The sequence below is a fragment of the Zeugodacus cucurbitae genome, chromosome 2 (genome assembly GCF_028554725.1).
Source record: "Zeugodacus cucurbitae isolate PBARC_wt_2022May chromosome 2, idZeuCucr1.2, whole genome shotgun sequence".
Taxonomy (NCBI): domain Eukaryota; kingdom Metazoa; phylum Arthropoda; class Insecta; order Diptera; family Tephritidae; genus Zeugodacus; species Zeugodacus cucurbitae.
In genome coordinates this window covers 46,677,831-46,696,131 of record NC_071667.1, presented here as the reverse complement: position 1 = coordinate 46,696,131, position 18,301 = coordinate 46,677,831, and the positions used below count along the sequence as shown (strand labels likewise).

The 18,301-nt window shown below is 34.3% G+C and overlaps 4 protein-coding genes across 5 annotated transcripts; 2 read left to right on the top strand and 2 right to left on the bottom strand.

Annotated features, from left to right (window-relative positions):
* Positions 1-284: 284 nt before the first annotated feature.
* On the top strand, positions 285-3,286 carry LOC105212363 (cysteine protease ATG4C). 2 transcript variants are annotated; one of them, XM_011184280.3, is made up of 7 exons: positions 285-531; positions 704-1,724; positions 1,847-2,042; positions 2,099-2,175; positions 2,321-2,590; positions 2,654-2,850; positions 2,948-3,286. In XM_011184280.3, the coding sequence occupies exons 1-7, from the start codon at positions 529-531 to the stop codon at positions 3,242-3,244; spliced, it is 2,061 nt and encodes a 686-aa protein (XP_011182582.2). In that variant the 5' UTR covers positions 285-528; the 3' UTR covers positions 3,245-3,286. The 2 variants fall into 2 exon arrangements, with proteins under 2 accessions (XP_011182582.2, XP_054082540.1); XM_054226565.1 differs by lacking the exon at positions 285-531 and adding an exon at positions 542-649.
* Positions 3,287-4,454: 1,168 nt separating this feature from the next.
* Positions 4,455-7,545, bottom strand: LOC105212361 (protein O-mannosyl-transferase TMTC4). Its single transcript, XM_011184279.3, has 2 exons — positions 5,939-7,545; positions 4,455-5,883 (listed from the first exon to the last, which is right to left on the bottom strand). The coding sequence occupies exons 1-2, from the start codon at positions 7,301-7,303 to the stop codon at positions 5,107-5,109; spliced, it is 2,142 nt and encodes a 713-aa protein (XP_011182581.2). The 5' UTR covers positions 7,304-7,545; the 3' UTR covers positions 4,455-5,106.
* An 8,819-nt stretch (positions 7,546-16,364) lies between these two features.
* Positions 16,365-17,072, top strand: LOC105212365 (trafficking protein particle complex subunit 6b). The gene is made up of 3 exons (XM_011184285.3): positions 16,365-16,546; positions 16,606-16,869; positions 16,936-17,072. Exons 1-3 carry the CDS (start codon positions 16,475-16,477, stop codon positions 17,059-17,061), a joined length of 462 nt encoding a protein of 153 aa, XP_011182587.1. The 5' UTR covers positions 16,365-16,474; the 3' UTR covers positions 17,062-17,072.
* A 43-nt stretch (positions 17,073-17,115) lies between these two features.
* On the bottom strand, positions 17,116-18,221 carry LOC105212364 (uncharacterized). The gene is made up of 2 exons (XM_011184284.3): positions 17,613-18,221; positions 17,116-17,501 (listed from the first exon to the last, which is right to left on the bottom strand). Exons 1-2 carry the CDS (start codon positions 17,863-17,865, stop codon positions 17,116-17,118), a joined length of 639 nt encoding a protein of 212 aa, XP_011182586.1. The 5' UTR covers positions 17,866-18,221.
* Between the last annotated feature and the right edge of the window lie 80 nt (positions 18,222-18,301).

Below are 18,301 nucleotides of genomic sequence, written 5' to 3'. Positions count from 1 at the left end.
TCGACGTTCAAAAACCTATAATATACATATAAATATTTGAAAATAAGTCAAACTTATTCGAGATATCTTATTTCAATTTAATCACCCACTGTTTCTACTGAAGAAATTAAAACTTTTCAGTGGACCAATAGAGGTTTTCACACAGTTAAATTAATTTTGGCGAAACACATCCAAATCGTGTAATCATGGAATGGACTTAGTTAATTAAGTTTTGTTTACAATATTTTCGAAAATACACACTGTTTTAAGAGAATAGTAAAATGAGAGGTAATGTGTTCTCACTTTAAATTGTACTCAAATTCTTTGGCCAACGTTCTCCATTCGCATAAGCATTCGCAAATCAATTTTGGTCAAGAATTGGTAAAAAGTGCTAATTAATATTAATAGTATTCTTATCACACAAATATCTTAAAAACAACATCGGAGTAGGCGTCAACAACAAAAAATTGTATCACACCAATTGGGTAATCATTTGCTAGAGACGAAGTGGGCCAGGTACTCTACATTAAAGATAAGAAGGAACCTCAAATGGTAAGTGCATATGTGAATTACTTCATATCTGTATATAATTGATGAGTTCTAATTAACAAGTGTCTTTGGTACATTAGTCTGTTATTAGTCATAAAAATTCGAGAATTTTACGTTATCGGTGAAGTAAATATTTTTCTGTACTGAACAGTATAATGGCATTGTTCATTTACAGATGAGCTACGATGGATTACTATCACTGTCGCAGTTGACAGATGAGAAGTTAAATCTCATTGAAGGGGGTACGACTTCTTCATCGTCAAAGACGGATAAAACAAGCGTTCAAACTGCGACATCCATAGGTGCGGACGGTAACGTAGTAATTTCGTCTGCCTCACCCGCACTTATCGATGTCACTGTTGAAGAAGAAGAGCAAGCTGCGACAATACAAACCATTCAGTTGCCTTCAGTCAGTAGTGAGAGCAACAATACAACTTTAGGAGGAAATTTGAGTGCATCGACCGCAACAGCAAGTGAGACAATAGCGCCTTTTAACACATCAACCGACGTATTGAACACGGATATATCAACACCGCAACGGAAGATTTCAGCGTCATCACGGTTTATGAACGCGTTCCAGCAACTATATGCGAGCGCAACTACCACAAACACATCAACTGACATAGACGAGTGCGACAGCCGCACACCCCATAAGGGTATGGAATCCAAACTTTTGTCAATGTGGCATAACGTTAAGTATGGTTGGAGCGGAAAAATCAAGCCAAATTTTTCTAAAGAGCAACCTGTATGGCTTTTGGGGCGTTGTTACCACCGCAAATATACGCCACCATCATCCATGGAGAGCTCTACAGAACTCACTACAAGCTCAGGCGGTGTTATTTCTACATCAATAAATAGTAACGTTTACGAAACGTCGGAACAATGTTTGGCTGATAACACCACGCATCCCATTAGCAATATTTATCCACCACTCGATGCACACCAAGTAGATGAAATAGTGGTTCCACAAGAATTAGGTATGGACGCGGTTGAAAATCAAGTAGCTGACCATCCATGGGAGGAGGGCATCGAGGGTTTCCGTCGTGATTTTTATAGCCGCATTTGGATGACGTACCGTCGGGAATTCCCCACAATGAATGGTTCTAATTACACATCCGATTGTGGTTGGGGCTGCATGCTGCGCAGTGGTCAAATGCTGTTGGCACAAGGGCTAGTTTGTCATTTTTTAGGCCGAAGTAAGTAGAAAAATAATTAAAAATATAATATGCACAATTTGGAATGCAAAAGCAATGCAATCATACATATTCTGTTTTTATATTCCCTCTCAACAATCCATATAATATTATTTTTTTTAAAGGTTGGCGTTACGATGCAGAGACCCAGTTACATTCTACATTTGAAGATAATATGCATAAAAAAATCATTAAGTGGTTTGGTGATAGTTCTTCAAAGAGCAGTCCCTTCTCCATACATGCGTTGGTTAGCTTGGGTGAAGAAATGGGAAAAAGGCCAGGCGATTGGTATGGTCCAGCATCTGTTTCATATCTGCTAAAGTAAGAGGTTATATTTAAAACAAAATATATTTTTAATAATTTATACTAATTTATAGACAAGCTCTTAAAACTGCGGCCCAAGAAAATGCTGACTTCGATAATGTAACAATTTATGTAGCTAAGGATTGTACAAGTGAGATATTTATATACGTGTTTACAAAATTACAAGTAAATTGTGGTTATTATAAGTGATTCATCAACAAAAATATAAGAGTTGCATTTTTTAATACAATACTACCAAACTAAATATTTAATACATCATGTTTGGTTACTTATAGTTTATATGCAAGATGTAGAAAAGGAATGTCGAATACGAGAGCCGTCTCCTAAAAAGCATGTGCCCTGGCAAACCGCACGACGAACTGAATTGCCAAAATCAACAAAACAACAATGGAAATCGTTAATTTTATTAATACCACTTCGTTTGGGAACGGAAAAACTGAATCCCGTCTATGCGCATTGTTTGAAACTTTTACTGAGTACAGAATATTGCATTGGTATTATAGGCGGACGGCCAAAACATTCATTATATTTTGTTGGATTCCAAGGTAATATAATGAAGTTAGCAGATATTTTTTTAGTTGTTAATAATTTACGGTATTTATTTGTAGAAGATAAATTGATACATTTGGATCCGCATTATTGCCAAGAAATGGTCGACGTTAATCAGGATAATTTCTCATTGCAATCTTTTCACTGCAAATCACCTCGAAAATTAAAGACGTCCAAAATGGATCCAAGTTGTTGCATCGGATTTTACTGCGCCACAAAAACTGACTTTGACAATTTTGTGGAAAGTGTACAACTAGTAAGCATAATAAAATGCATTTTAATTATGAATTTCTTATATACATACATATATAGCTTGTATTTTTACTTATATGTATCATGTATTTGTTTAATAGTATCTACATCCAATGCGTTGCACGTCTGGAACAATTGATAAGTTTGTATCTTCAGCAAATAGTGGTGGGCACAGTGAAGGTGCTCAATATGCTGAAATGAATTATCCACTTTTCACATTTTCACGAGGACAGTGTCCTGAGGAGGAATGGTATTCAATCAATGATTCTCCTTACAAACCTTTGCAACAACAAGTCACTCAAATGAAGCAGGAATTCGACCAACAAAGGAATAGCATGACATATCTTAATGCGCAAGAAGATGATGATGAAGAAACTGAAGAATTTGTATTGCTTTAAATATTGGGTGTAGTAATTTAGTACTGTGAAATCCATTTATATTCATCTCATTTTCATTTAATTCTTAACATTATTAATTGGGGGGGAAAGACGTATAAAAATATTGTTGTATGCATCTGTTCATTAATTTTAATTTATAAGTCAAGCGCCTGCTTAATGTGATTGTACAAAAATGTTAAACTTTCACTGGTTATTCAGAATTAGTTTTACATTTACATTTACAAATAATCTAAAGCAACGAATATAGTCCTCTCACTTGTACCATTTGGTTCCATACTAAAAGAGGTGCATCCTAAACGTATCTCAAACATTAAGACTTACTTAATTTTTGCATATTTAGTAACTCCTTTTGGTTAAATAGTTGTATACATAGTTACGGTGTTACCTGTCTGCGCATTTTAACTGAAACTCATTTCATATCATTAAACCAATTTCCATTCAAATTGTAGAATAATACATTAGCCAAGAAGTTTGCCAAACAATGAATTGAAAGTGCAAGTGTGCCCATAATTATGAGTTACCGCTTGAACTGAAACTATTGTGCACTATATTTTCTTCTTGTTAGCAACTGTTGTGATCCAAATATTTATTACATTTTATTTATATGGTGTGTAGTACTTTCGATGAACATAAAATATATAATAATTCCACGTTTGTTACACATATTTATTTTGTTCATTTCTAGATTGGCGTTGAAGCGCTTTAGTTTTTGTAAATAACGCTTATTTGAAATGTCTATCCTTTCATTAAAACACACATAGATTACAAGACTCAAATTCGTAAGTAAATTTAATTTAAAAATAGCGAAGGGCAATTTGAAATTACTTCTTCGAGTGTAATCATTAATTATTAACTATGAACTTTTCAAATTTAAAGCGGCTTTATTTCTTGTATATATAAAATCAGTTTTTTAAATATTAAAATCATTGCATTGAAGTGTTATTTTTTCATTACATAAGAAAAACGTAATATTAATATAAAATAAATATTAGATATTAGACTAAAAGTACTGACACACACTTATTAATGTACATACATACATACATCTTTATATATAAGAAATAAATAAATAAAGAAATAAACTTATTTGCAGTATAATAGTTCTTTTGTACAAAATTCTCACGACAGACAGGCAAACGCCCGTTTTGTAAATTATTTTTTTAATTTTATTAAATAGCGGAATCTATGTAACCAAGCGGTAATTGATTTACATTGGGATAGAGAGATTTTGGTTTTTATTTTTAGAGAATGTTAACGCTGGTACGAAAACACCAAAAACGCAAAAAAGGAAAAAATATCAGACTTCAAAAAGAAATGTTTGTATATTTGCACAAAGATTTTGTAGTAATCATTACTTAATTAAGCAATTTTTAATTAATTAGCATCTAAATCGCTTTTAACTTTTCACCAACTTAAAGACGGACATATACATATACATGAATATAAATAAAACAATGCGATTATTGATATTTTTCACTAACAAAGGAATGCTACTGAAATGCATACATGTTTTAAATTATCCAACACATTTCTGCAATACTTTTGTGTACAAGTAAATGCCCTTGCATACATATTGAATTCTGCATTCAAAAACTTGTTCTGTTGAGTAATGTAATATTACCATTCTAAAAATAAACATTAATTCTGAATTCGCACTTGCATATCCTTAATATTCTATATATAGACATGCATTTGAGACTGAGAAGCAGAAAACTCATATTACTTATACTAATACTAATATGAAAAATGCTTGAATGCAAATACTTGAATCTTCAATTATAAGTATTTGTTTCAAATAATAAAATTAGACTCCGTAAGAATTCTTATTAAGTCGGCAAATAATTTAAGATTCCACGGTTGTTTTACTTATTTTTTTTTTCTTTTCGTTTTCTTTTCAGTAGCTTACTGAGGTTCTCACGTGCAGTTATCGCTTTTCCCGCATTTAACTTCAATGCATTTTGATAACTGTCTATGGCCTCATTAAGTTTGTCCCAACGATGGTACAAAACGCCTAAATTTGTATGAAACAGTACATTTAATGGTTCCAACTCTATAATATACTTGTAAAGCTCTTCAGCTTCAACGTAGTGCTTTAGTTTTCCGAAAACGTTAGCGCGTATAAACATAACATTTGTTTCATTCGGAAGATGGGTTAGCGCCTGCTCTGAATGTCGTAGGGCATCTTCGTAGAGTCCTCTGTTGTCCAGCATTGTGAGTATATTAACCCATGCTTTGGGCTGACGAGGGTTTAAAGTGACCGCTTCTTGCCAATGTTCCATCGCTTCAATATGCATTTTCTGATCAAGATAAAGATTGCCCAAGTTGTAGTGACAAATGGCATAGTTTTTTCTATATTTCAGTGCATTTTTGTAACTTTGTAATGCATTTTTATAATCTTTGCGTGCAGCCTGAACAATTCCCAAATTCATCCAAGCGGTAGCGAAATCCGGCACTACATCCAATGCTTCTTTAATGTATCTTTCGGCATCGGCTAATTCGCCTATCTCACGATATAAATTTCCTAAATTCATAAGCGCTGATTCATATTGCGGGTAGAGATTAATTGCTTTATGATAATGTGTGAGCGCTTTGTCACGATCCAATCTATCCGTGGCCAAACGAGCTATATTATAATGCACCTGGTAGTTGTAAAACATTAAAAATATGTATACATATAAATTACAATATCCATACCTTAGCGTTATTTGGGCAGACCTTTAATGCGGATGTAAAAAGACCGTCTTCGGATAACCACTGACTAGCTCGTTCTCGTGTTCGTATCAGTAGACTGACGAAACATAACATTAGTGTCCACTTATATATGTTTAGCAACCATGGTTTCGGATTGCCGTTATAAACATAGGATACAGCTTGTGCCACTAAGAAACAAAAGCCGATCGATGGTACATAAAGTACACGCTCCGCTATAACAAATCCAACTTTTATAACTCCTGAAGCAGGTAGAAAAGGTATCACCATTAGGCCCAGTCCTAATACGGGTGCAAAGTTTTGTCTGCAATTTATAACGGCAACAATTGCTAACGAATACATAGCCAAAACTGCTTGCAATCGCAAATCCCAAACATTAGAAATTAATCTAACACACCCTAAGGCCCAGTCAAAACATAGCCATTGTGGACATAAAAGAATCCACAAGTTAATGGCGTATAAATAATTCTGAGAAAGTATGCGAGTTAAAAGATCATTCTCAAATGCTATGGGATTATCCATTGGCTTAAAATGAGGGATCTGGAAATCTTGCAACCACAAACGAAATATTATTATTACGACAGTAGCCATCACATATACAATATTTCGGAGTGAACATAAATGCTTCAATTGTGTACGCCAAGGGTGAAGAAAAATATGCGCCCTTCCGTATTCAAGGAATATGCATGCTATTGGAATAGCTATTGCGGTCTCCTTTATAAATACGCCTGTTGCAGTAATTAGTATAATTATTACATCAGTGCAGGAACTTGAACACGTTCTTTGACAAGTAAGCAGGAGTGCTACTAAATATAATGTACAATATACCAGTTCAGCTCGTCCAACCACTCCACAAACTGCTTCTGTATGAATCGGATGTATTGCAAAAAATGATGCTGCTACTGCGGCTACATGATCATTATTTACGGATTCCAATCGGAATTTACCGAAAAGTTTCCATACTAGGAGAGTATTTATGCAATGTAATAATAAATTAATAGCTTTCATATGTTTGGCGCGGAATCCAAAGATACTATAATCTAAATGAAACATCAATGTAGTTAATGGCCGATACGATTTATGGGATTCTGAGCTAAGCAGAGAAGTGCCCCAAAAATCATTTTTAAAAATTGCTGTCCAATTTGTTGGGTAAGTTGTCACATCAACGTTTTTTATGATGGCTACGGTGTCGTCGAAAACGAAGCTTCCATTGAGTGCGTGAGAATAACACGCTAAACATAAAAGTATCAGAAGACATTGGAAAAGAAGACGCTTAACAATGTTATCCTTTTTGTCATCATGATTATTTTCCAGTGAATTTTGTCCAGCTGTGGTGGTACACTTCTCCATTTTATATATAATAATTTTTCAATAGTATACCATGAACGATGCGAATTAATATTTCACATTTAAGAAACACATTTTTTTTTATTTTTTTTTGTGAATTTGATTTTCTAATTTAAGTAGTTAATGTATTATTCAATTTCCAACAAATTTCATTCAAACATCATAAAATTATCATATAAATATGTATACAAATACATGCACGCCAATTGGTGATGAAATCAAACAATATTCGACCACAGCTGACCGATTTTTACCTTATGTTGTTAAAATAATATTTTATCGATATATACACCATTACAAGAAAATGAGATGTAAAACAAAGTTTAAATTTAATTTAGTATTTACAAATATTTTGTTAATATCTGTAGTAAATTGTGAGAATATGTGAGTTATTTATTTTATATTGAAAATAAACTGGTAAAAACGCATTTCAACTCATTAATAAAATTACTATTAATTTCCAATTATTTCAAACCAAGATATATTCCTGTAACGGATTTCCAAAATCTATCGTTTACTCTAAAACTCTACCCTGAGTTCGATCACTGGATTGTCAAATAAAAGTCACACTTTAATGGCTATACACTAATCTTTATTTCTAATTCCTTATAACTTAACACTTTAAGTGCTGAACACAAAGACGACGACACGACACGACGTAGCGACGGCTGATCACAAATGTCGCTTTGAAACCAGCGTCTTGAACATATTGAAGACGGCAGCGACATATCAAACAGCAATTTCATTGTTGCCGTACTAACATCTTTCATTTCAATAAAAGTTACATATTTAGTTTAAAGTGAAATTATTTGTGAAAAAAATGTAAAAATGGTCGATTTATTTGTTTTAAATTATCGATTGTTATTATAAATATATATCAAAGTTACTTGTTAGAACTTTGAATAATTTTACATTTCACATATTAGTGGCAGCTCTACAGCGGCCATTGTCGTCGGCAAAATTAGAAACATTTCTAATTTGGCGACAGCGAAGACTTCAACCCTTTTGTCGTGAAGTCGTGCTGTTGTCAAAAGATCTGTGCTCATAAGAACGCGTGTATTTTAATATTTGACAGATGTCGCTCGTCGCTTGTCGTCTTCTATGTGTTCAGCACTTTAGTAATCAATACTCTACTTTACAACTCTAACTTATAACTTGTTTACACTTTGTTCGACAACTCTCTCCTTAGAATTGTCCTCACTCGACAACTCTCTTATCAGAACTGTGTCTTGCTGCCAGTCCGGCAGCCCTTATATAGTCGATTGTAAGCGATACATCGCCACTCGAACATTCTCGCAACTACGAGTATCGATGTCTAGTTACATCTGGAAAGTTATCGATTTCGATAGTTAATTCTAGTTTGTTCTGGTGCCATTTTCGTTACATTCCTATACGGCACAATTCCGATTACTTTGGCGCCGCGATCTGATTACACCGTTGGAAAGAGGACGTCCTCCCGATTCAAAAATATATAGGGTAATAGGTACCGCAGGGCCTAGTTTTCGAGATATTCCGCTTTAAAGATACAAAAATTAAAATTTTCAACTAGCTATTTCACACAATTTAATACACTTCAACACATTTTACGCACTTTTTTTCACCTCAAATATATTAAATAAAACTGTAGGCGTTGCATTAAATGAACATTTTACTTTTATTATATAATTTTAAAGTCAGAATTATATCAAAAATCACTTTTCACTCTCAAATTTATGTGTTTACAATTATGGGGCATTCTCTGGAAAAAAGCCACTTGAAAAAAAAGTTCTTTATTTTCTTTGGCAATTATATATCTAATAGTACATGTAAAAACTAAAATAAAACATATGGTTTTAGGTCTGTGTAACGCGGGGTTGCCATATTATAAGGGGTCAAAGTTTTTTGTAAAAAAAATTTTTGAACCGCCATAACTTTAAAACTAATGAACAGATTTTAAAACACCATGTGACTTTTTTGTACAGAATTTCTCAAACTTTGAAAATGTATATCGTAAAAATTTTTAAAATTAATATTTCATAGCAAAAAATGAAAATTTTTTTTTTGGAATTTTTAACAACTTATGCTCCCTTCGATTTTTTTCGAAAATATCTTAAAATGTTCCTTATTTCATCACCTTTTTACCCTCCAAAGGGAATTTTGGGACAGCAATATTTGTATGAGCTACAAATAAAAAACCAACTCAGAACATGATGAAAAATCATTGATTTATGCACTATTATTATCAGAATTTAGCGTAACCCAGGATTAACGACGTGGACGTAGCAGACATTTAATCCCTTTTGTTTTTTTTTTATTTTTTAATATTTTTTTAATTTTTTTGTATTTTTAAAATTTTTAATTTTTTTTTGTTTGTTTTTTTGGTTTTTGCTTTTTTTTAAATGATTACGTAGATTAGATTCAAGTACGTGGTAATTTTAAATAAAAAACAAAAACAAAAAAAATTAAAAATTTGAAAAATACAATTTAGGTTTTACATGTACTATAAGATATATAATTGCCAAAGAAAATAAAGAACTTTTTTTTTCAAGTGGCTTATTTTCCAGAGAATGCCCCTTATGCGGAAAACGAGCGTTGCCACATTGTAGATACCATATATGAATTCATCCATAAATTCCTCTTTTTGCGAAAATTCCTCTTTTTTGCCAAAATTCCTCTTCTTTTATAAACAAAATAAATTTTTAAAAATCATATCGAGGACAGCCTTTTATTTTGCTAACACTTGTATTGGCTTGACCAGAAAGGAGTTCTACGCGAAAAAACTTCGAACACACCTGGTTTTGGCTAAACCAGGGTAATGTTTTGAAGCGCGGCAGAAGGCCGCCAGTGCAGAAAGGAGTTCTACGCGAAAAAAACTTTGGACACCCCGGTTTTGGCTCGACCAGGGTTATTTTTTTAAAGCGCGGCCGAAGGCCGCCAGTGCAGAAAGGATTTCTACGCGAAAAAAAAACTATGGACACCCCGGTTTTGGCTCGACCAGGGTTACTTTATTAAAGAGCGGCCGAAGGCCGCCAGTGCAGAAAGGAGTTTTACGCGAAAAAAAATGGTATCTACAACGTGGCAGCGCTCGTTTTCCGCTTAATTGTAAACACATAAATTTGAGAGTGAAAAGTGATTTTTGAAACATATAATTCTAACTTTAAAATTATATAATAAAAGTAAAATGTACATTTAATGCAAAGCCTACAGTTTTATTTAATATATTTGAGGTGAAGAAAGTGCGTAAAATGTGTTAAAGTGTTGAAATAGCTAGTTGGAAATTTTGATTTTTTTATCTTTAAAGCGGAATATCTCGAAAACTAGGCGTCTGCGGTACCTATTATCCTATATATTTTTGAATCGGGAGGACGTCCTCTTTCCAACGGTGTAATCAGATCGCGGCGCCATTGTAATCGGAATTGTGCCATATTCCTGCTCTGGAGACCCTCCTCTTTCACCCGATACCCCATTTATACCCCGACCGCCAAAGTAATCGGAATCGTGCCTCCTATACTTTTTATATTGTAACGGATTTCCAAAATCTGTCGTTTACTCCAAAACTCTACCCTGAGTTCGATCACTGGATTGTCAAATAAAAGTCACACTTTAATGGCTATACACTAATCTTTATTTCTAATTCCTTATAACTTAACACTTTAGTACTCAATACTCTACTTTACAACTCTAATTTATAACTTGTTTACACTTTGCTCGACAACTCTCTCCTTAGAATTGTCCTCACTCGACAACTCTCTTATCAGAACTGTGTCTTGCTGCCAGCCCGGCAGCCCTTATATAGTCGATTGCTAACATGTTATCGTCACTCGAACATTCTGGCAACTACGAATATCGATGTCTAGATACATCTGGCAAGTTATCGCCTTCGATTGTCTATTCTAGTTTGTTCTGGTGCCATTTTCGTTACACTGCCCTCCACTTAAGTCTGATCGTCCCGATTAGACATACTTCCAGAACCAAACCCTTAGCATTTCTTCCTTTCATCTCGTCTTCTAGGACACTGTTGTCCTCCTTAGCGTTTCTTTCTCCATTGGTATTAATCCTAAACTTTAAATCAATCAGTAACCAAAAATTATCCTCGCAGTGGTCTACGCCGTTGATTCCAGGAACATGGATATATGGACGTCCTCTGTATCTGTGACGATACCTGTCCACCAGCTTTCTAAAATGCTCTTCCAAATTTCGGATGAATCTTTCCACCATGATATCGAATCGTGGATGTGATGCAGCTTCACATATTTTCCGGACACGTAGCTTCTGACACATTTCCCAACTTTTGATGTCTACGTCCACCATCTCGTCAGTCTCTTGGCTTAGAATTGGGTATTTCTCCGTCCTAGCCATCAAACCACTCCTGTTTCCTGATTTGCTGATAGGTAATTGACCAGCTACAACCATGGCAAATTGCTCCAATGGCGTTCCCAAACTGTACTGCTTCATCTGACCATGTCTCTTGGAACTCGACATCTCATTTGCAATGCAATCTCTCATTGATTGACGACAACCAACCCAACAAAACTGATTCCTCAACTTTCCCAAGGTTTCCGTGATTCTTATGTGCTCTTCACTTGGACCTTTGCGCATCTCGTAGCAAACTTTAGGCGATCTTTCATTTCGAACAACCACGAGAGATCGGGAGCAGTATCCTCCTTTGCCTTTCCACACTCGATATAAGCAACCAGCGACCAACTTGAAACTGTTCCACTGTGCCTTTGAGAATAGAGCTCTGCAGACATTTCTTCATTCTTTGGATGTTTCACAACTGGAGCTTCATCTTGAGATTCTTGTTCCTTCATATCACAATCTTTTGTTCATGACACGTCTGTCTTCTCTGGGATCACCTGCGTCGATTTATGCACCTCCTGTTCCTTCAACTGTGTCGACACCTGTGCTGAAACCTGCGATGGTATACCCTCATCATGCACTTCCAGCTGTGTTGACACCTCTTCTCTTTGTAAGGTCACCTCCATCGACTCCTCCTCTTTCAGCTGTGAGGACACCCCATTCACTTCCAATTGTGATAACAAAATCTCTCCATGCGCTTCCAAAGGTCTTGACAATCGCGCCTCATTCGCTTCCTCGTGCGCTTCCAGCTGTGTTAACACTTCTACTCCTTTTGAAGTCACATCCATTGGCTCATCCTCCTCCTCTTTTTCCAACTGTGAGGATACCCTATTCGCTTCCGACTGTGTTGACAAAATCTGCCCATGCGCTTCCAAAGTCCTTGACATACACGCATCATTCGCTTCGGTCTGTGTTAACAACTCGTCTTGCGTTTCCAGCTGTATTGACACATCCGCTTTATTTGAAGTCTCGTCCATTGATTCTTCCTTCTGCTTTCCTAACTCTGAAGATACCCCATTCGCTTCCAACTTCCGCTCTTTTAACTGTACCGATATTTGAGCTGATATCTGCGTTGATAGCTCTGTTATTTGGTCCTTTATTTGTTGGGACAACTTTGTTGTTAAGCGTGTGTCCTGGTCTTCAAACAATGACAACTGCTGGGCTTTCATCTCTAATGATCTTATCAGAACTGTGTCTTGCTGCCAGCCCGGCAGCCCTTATATAGTCGATTGCTAACATGTTATCGTCACTCGAACATTCTGGCAACTACGAATATCGATGTCTAGATACATCTTGCAAGTTATCGCCTTCGATTGTCTATTCTAGTTTGTTCTGGTGCCATTTTCGTTACAATATTATAGCACTGTGGTTACTTTTTTAGATGTTGAGTAGGAGTGAATACTAACAAGTAAGGAAAGGCTAAGTTCGGGTGCAACCGAACATTTTATATTCTCGCAATTTATTTAGAGATTTACCTATACTTTCGGTGAAAAATTATCCTTAGGCACTGAGTTCTTCATGTTTGATATCAGGGGCCTTGAAAAGTAATGGTTCGATTTTGACAATTTTTCCACAAGTGATGTCACAGCTCAAATACAGTATTTGTGTAAAGTTTTATTTCGCTATCTTTATCGGTTCTTTATGTTTACATTATAAAGTGAACGAAACTGAAGGATTCAAAATTGAGTTATATGGGAAGTAGGCGTAGTTGTGAACCGACTTTGCCCATATTCCACCAATGTCATCAGGGTGTCAAGAAAATATTAAATACCGAATTTCATTGAAATCTGTCGAGTAGTTCTTGAGATATGGTTTTTGACCCATAAGTGGGCGACGCCACGCCCATTTTCCATTTTGTAAAAAAAAACTCAGTGCAGCTTCCTTTTGCCATTTCTTATGAAAAATTTGGTGTTTCTGACGTTTCTCGTTAGTGAGTTAACGCACTTTTAGTTATTTTCAACCTAACCTTTGTATGGGAGGTGGGCGTGGTTATTATCCGATTTCTTTCATTTTTGGACCGTATAAGGAAACGGCTAAAAGAAACGACTGCAGAAAGTTTGGTTTATATAGCTTTATTGGTTTGCAAGATATTTACAAAAAACTTGTTTGGGGGCGGGGTCACGCCCACTCTTTCAAAAAACTTACATTCAAATGTGCCCCTCCCTAATGCGATCCTATGTTCCAAATTTTATTTTAATAACTTTATTTATGGCTTAGTTATAGCTCTTTATGTGTTTTTGGTTATCGCCATTTTGTGGGCGTGGAAGTGGTCCGATTCCGCCCATCTTCGAACTTAACCCTCTTATGGTGCCAAGGAACACGTGTTCCAAGTTTCATTAAGCTATCTCAATTTTTACTCAAGCTACAGCTTGCACGGACGGACAGACGGACAGACAGACATCCGGATTTGAACTTTACTCGTCACCCTGATCACTTTGGAATACATAACCCTATATCTAACTCGTTTAGTTTTAGGACTTACAAACAACCGTTATGTGGACAAAACTATAATACTCTCTTTAGCAACTTTTGTTGCGAGAGTATAAAAAATTTGCTTTTACTGCATCAAATAGAATGAAAAATGGCAATTTGGAATTTTTCAAAAACAAAAAAGGAACAGAAAATTATATACAAATAAATATATTAGTGAAATGAATTCAAAGAAATTATTTCTTTAGATAAAATTAGTATTAATAGAACTTCAAATAATATATATGAAGAGATGTAAATAATTATTTATGTGTGGAAAGATACTTTGAATATATATCTAGGGATGGCAACGATTAATCATTTGATTAAATTAATCGATTATTTTCATTCAATTTACGATTTAATTGCATCGAAACACCTTTTCTAATTACTCGACTATTACTCGAGTAATTGGAAAATAATCGCAAACAGCATGTTACATGTCTGGTAACACTGCATTTACAGTTAAGTCAAACGCATTTTACGTTCAGTTGTTTGAAGAGCAATGGCGCCAGTTAAAAGCGAAGTGTGGACATTTTTCTAATAAAATAAGCAATAACTACGTTAAATGTCAACTTTGCTGCAAAAATTTAAAATTTTCTAATAACACTTCAAATATGTTGCAGGATTTAAAATTAAAACATGCAACTGTAGCCTGCAAATTGGTGGTAAGTCGGAGCAATCGGTATTACATTTTAAATTTCTTCTAGTTATATATAAATATATGTGTACAAATTAGACTCTGCAATCTTGGAGTAAAGACAATGTTTCCCTAAGTGATGATGACACTGACACCATTTTGTGCACTCTAGTGCACACAAGAAGGAGGAAGGACAACGATTTTACATCTCCACAAGATGAATTGAGCTTTTCTTTCAATTGTCAGGTATTAGAACTAAGTCGAAACACTATTTATGCTTGGGAAGAAATGAAAACCGTTTACCCAAACTGTACGGACTTTCAAAAAAGTATTGTCATCTACTTGGTACCTCAGTACCAGCTAAGCGGCTTTTCTCAAAAGCGGGTGCAACTGCGACCGAAAAACGCAATCGTTTGACAACAAAAAGTTTATCGAAATTGCTTTTTCTTCAAACTTGGTTGAACAGACTTCTAAATTTTCTGAATATATTCAATGAATACATTTTCCTTTATGCTAAGACAAATGAATTTTTAATACGATATTTTAATTTTATTTCCGTTTTTGTTTTTGTGTATATACAAACACAATTTGAATGTCTGAAATAAGAATATAGTCTCCTATATTTTATTGGTTTTATTTTTACGCAAAGTTGCAAACATTGGAATTAATCGATTAATCGATTTTTTTACATTAATTGCAATTATTTTTTTATATCTTGCAATTAATCATTTGATTATTTAATCGATTAAAAAAATTTTTTTGCCATCCCTATATATATCTCTATTCATATTTATTAAAGTCCAGACCCAATGCTGGCTGGCTTTACTTGCTTTCGTTGACTTTGCGTACTTTGAATGTTTGTATGACCAAATGAGTGCTTGAAACGCTTTCAAAATAAAGTCACAATCACTGTTGCCACACACTTAATTTTTTGTAAATCAAAAAGTCAATCAAAACTTGGTAATAGTTTCATGTTAAATGTTATATTATTATAAACTCTTTGTAAATTTCTACATACATATATCAAATATTTTAAATATTCTACATTTTAACTATTTGTACTGACAAACGCATATGTGATAAATAGTTGCGTGCCAATGTAGCATCAAAAAAATTACTGAAATCGGTACATTTCGCCCAAACTGGTAACTCTAGTTACAATATTGTGACGAACATGTATGCTAGAATTTGTTAAGTTTGTTAAATTAGAAATAAAGATAAGTGTATAACCATTAAACAGTGACTTTTATTTGACAATCCAGTGATCGAACTCAAAGTAGAGTTTTAGAGTAAACAACAGATTTTGGAAATCCGTTACAATATCAAATGTCAAAAGCTCCAGAAGCGCTGGCAAATAGAGCATAGATCTATTCGTAACTTCAAGCGCTTGAAGCAAAGCTTCATTTGGTCTCTTTTCATATGCCTAGTATAGTTCTATTCAGTTTTGACAGTTCTCACAGCAAAGCAAGTAAAGTCAGCCAGCATTGGGTCTGGACCTTTAGGTCAAAGTTTGGGAAAAATTTTGGCACTAGAAATGTTACATTTTAAACTGTATCGGTTGGAACACAACCTTGCTTTTTTAATAATTATTGTGGCAGCCCTAAAAAATAAGATCAAATGACACACAACACGATGTCAGCTGTTTTAGAATTGTTTATATTTTATATTCGAGGTATAAAATAAGTTTGAATTAGTTAAACCTAAAAAGTAAATAAAATATTTGTAAAATGTCCGAAGATATATTGTTTGATTTCTTGCACTCTGAAATTGTAAATTATTGTCTAAATAATAATAACAAAGTAAGACAGATAACTACGAAACAACTATATTAGCTCGTAAACAAAATTTCTCTTAATAGGAGAATGACTTCTCTTCGTTGGAATATATTGGATTCAACACTGGATATCGCCTTATAGAACGTTTAACGAGAGATGTGCCACGATTTAAGGATGAATTGGAAACAATGAAATTTATTTGTACTGATTTTTGGACACTAATCTATAAGAAACAGGTTGATAATTTACGTACTAATAACCACGGTATGTACGTGGTACAAGATAGAGCGTTCCGTTTCCTTACACGAATATCGACAGGTACAAAGCAATTGGAACATGCTCCAAAGGTATAAATATATGCAATATACCAAATTTTAGATACTTTATTAATTTGCTTTGCTTAATTTTTTCAGTTTGTGTTTTTCACTTGTGGTCTGGTGCGAGGGGCCTTAACAAATTTAGGTATAAACAGTACCGTCACTGCTGAAGTACAAACAATTCCTGCTTGTAAATTTCACATTGAGATAAATAGAAACTAGACTTAAATTTATTTACTTTATTAATATTTTATTTTATTAAAGTAAATTAATTGATCAACAAAAATCTCTTGTATAAAACGCTATTACATCAATCTTTCCAATGTTAAGGGTAGCTTTTAATTGCCAACAATTACCTGCAGGGAAATGTGGTTCAAGCGGCAATGGTTCAGTGAAAACTTTCACTCCAGTTTTCGGTCCAACGATTACAAGTACATTTCCTTTATATATTTGTATATAATTAAGGTATGCAGAGCGGTTGTTAAAGTAGCAAAACATTAATGCAAAATCCCAATTTTCCAAATTGCAACACTTTTGAAGAAACTCATCCTGATTTTCTTCCTTCTTAAACTCGTCAAAATAACTAAGGTTAATAAAACTTTTAATTGCATATTTACTTTCCCACCACGATCGATCGACTTCAACACCATTAACTGCCACTCCTATTCAATAAAAAAAAGGAACATATAGAATATACGTATTTATTTCCTTTTTATTTCCCATTCATATTTAATATATTTGTATACGCCGTTATTACTTATGTAGGTACATACCCAAACATTCGTGTATTATTCTCTCAAATAATCCATTGCCACAGCCGATACTAAGTATATGCTTTATCTTGAAGGTGTAAAGTAACGCGCCAAATTTGAGTAACTCACTTTCTGTAGGCCAAATCCACATTAAGCTGCGCCGTTTATTTTCTTCAAGTGCATTTCCTATTGCGAGGCATTCTCGCCAATTCTGTATTGAAATACCGTCCAAATGATTACATGTGGAAGCACAATATGTACTATTGTTCGTCATTGTTAGTGTACATCTGATTTATGAATATTTTCTTTACTTCAAAAGCATGAGAACGAACACATACATTTATTTAAAATGAGAAACGTTAAAAAGAAATTAACAATAGAGCGAAGTAGGCAATGTCACATGACCTTACTCACGACCATTGCCAAATTTTGTGGCTGCGTGTGTCTGCATTCTTTGAGTTCTAATATGTCAAAGAATACATCAAACCTATGGCATTGGGCCAAACTATTCTTTGCTTAGCTATATTACGAAATATATAAAGTTAAACGAATTTTGCTGATACTCTGATACTAACTTTCTGCTTAATTTTTTTTCTAAATAATGTTTGTGAATGAACACATAAATTATCCGCTCAAGCTAAGTAGTATTAAAATAAGAATATCGAGATTATTTATGAAAATTGATTATCCCAATACAAATTTCTCCCAAG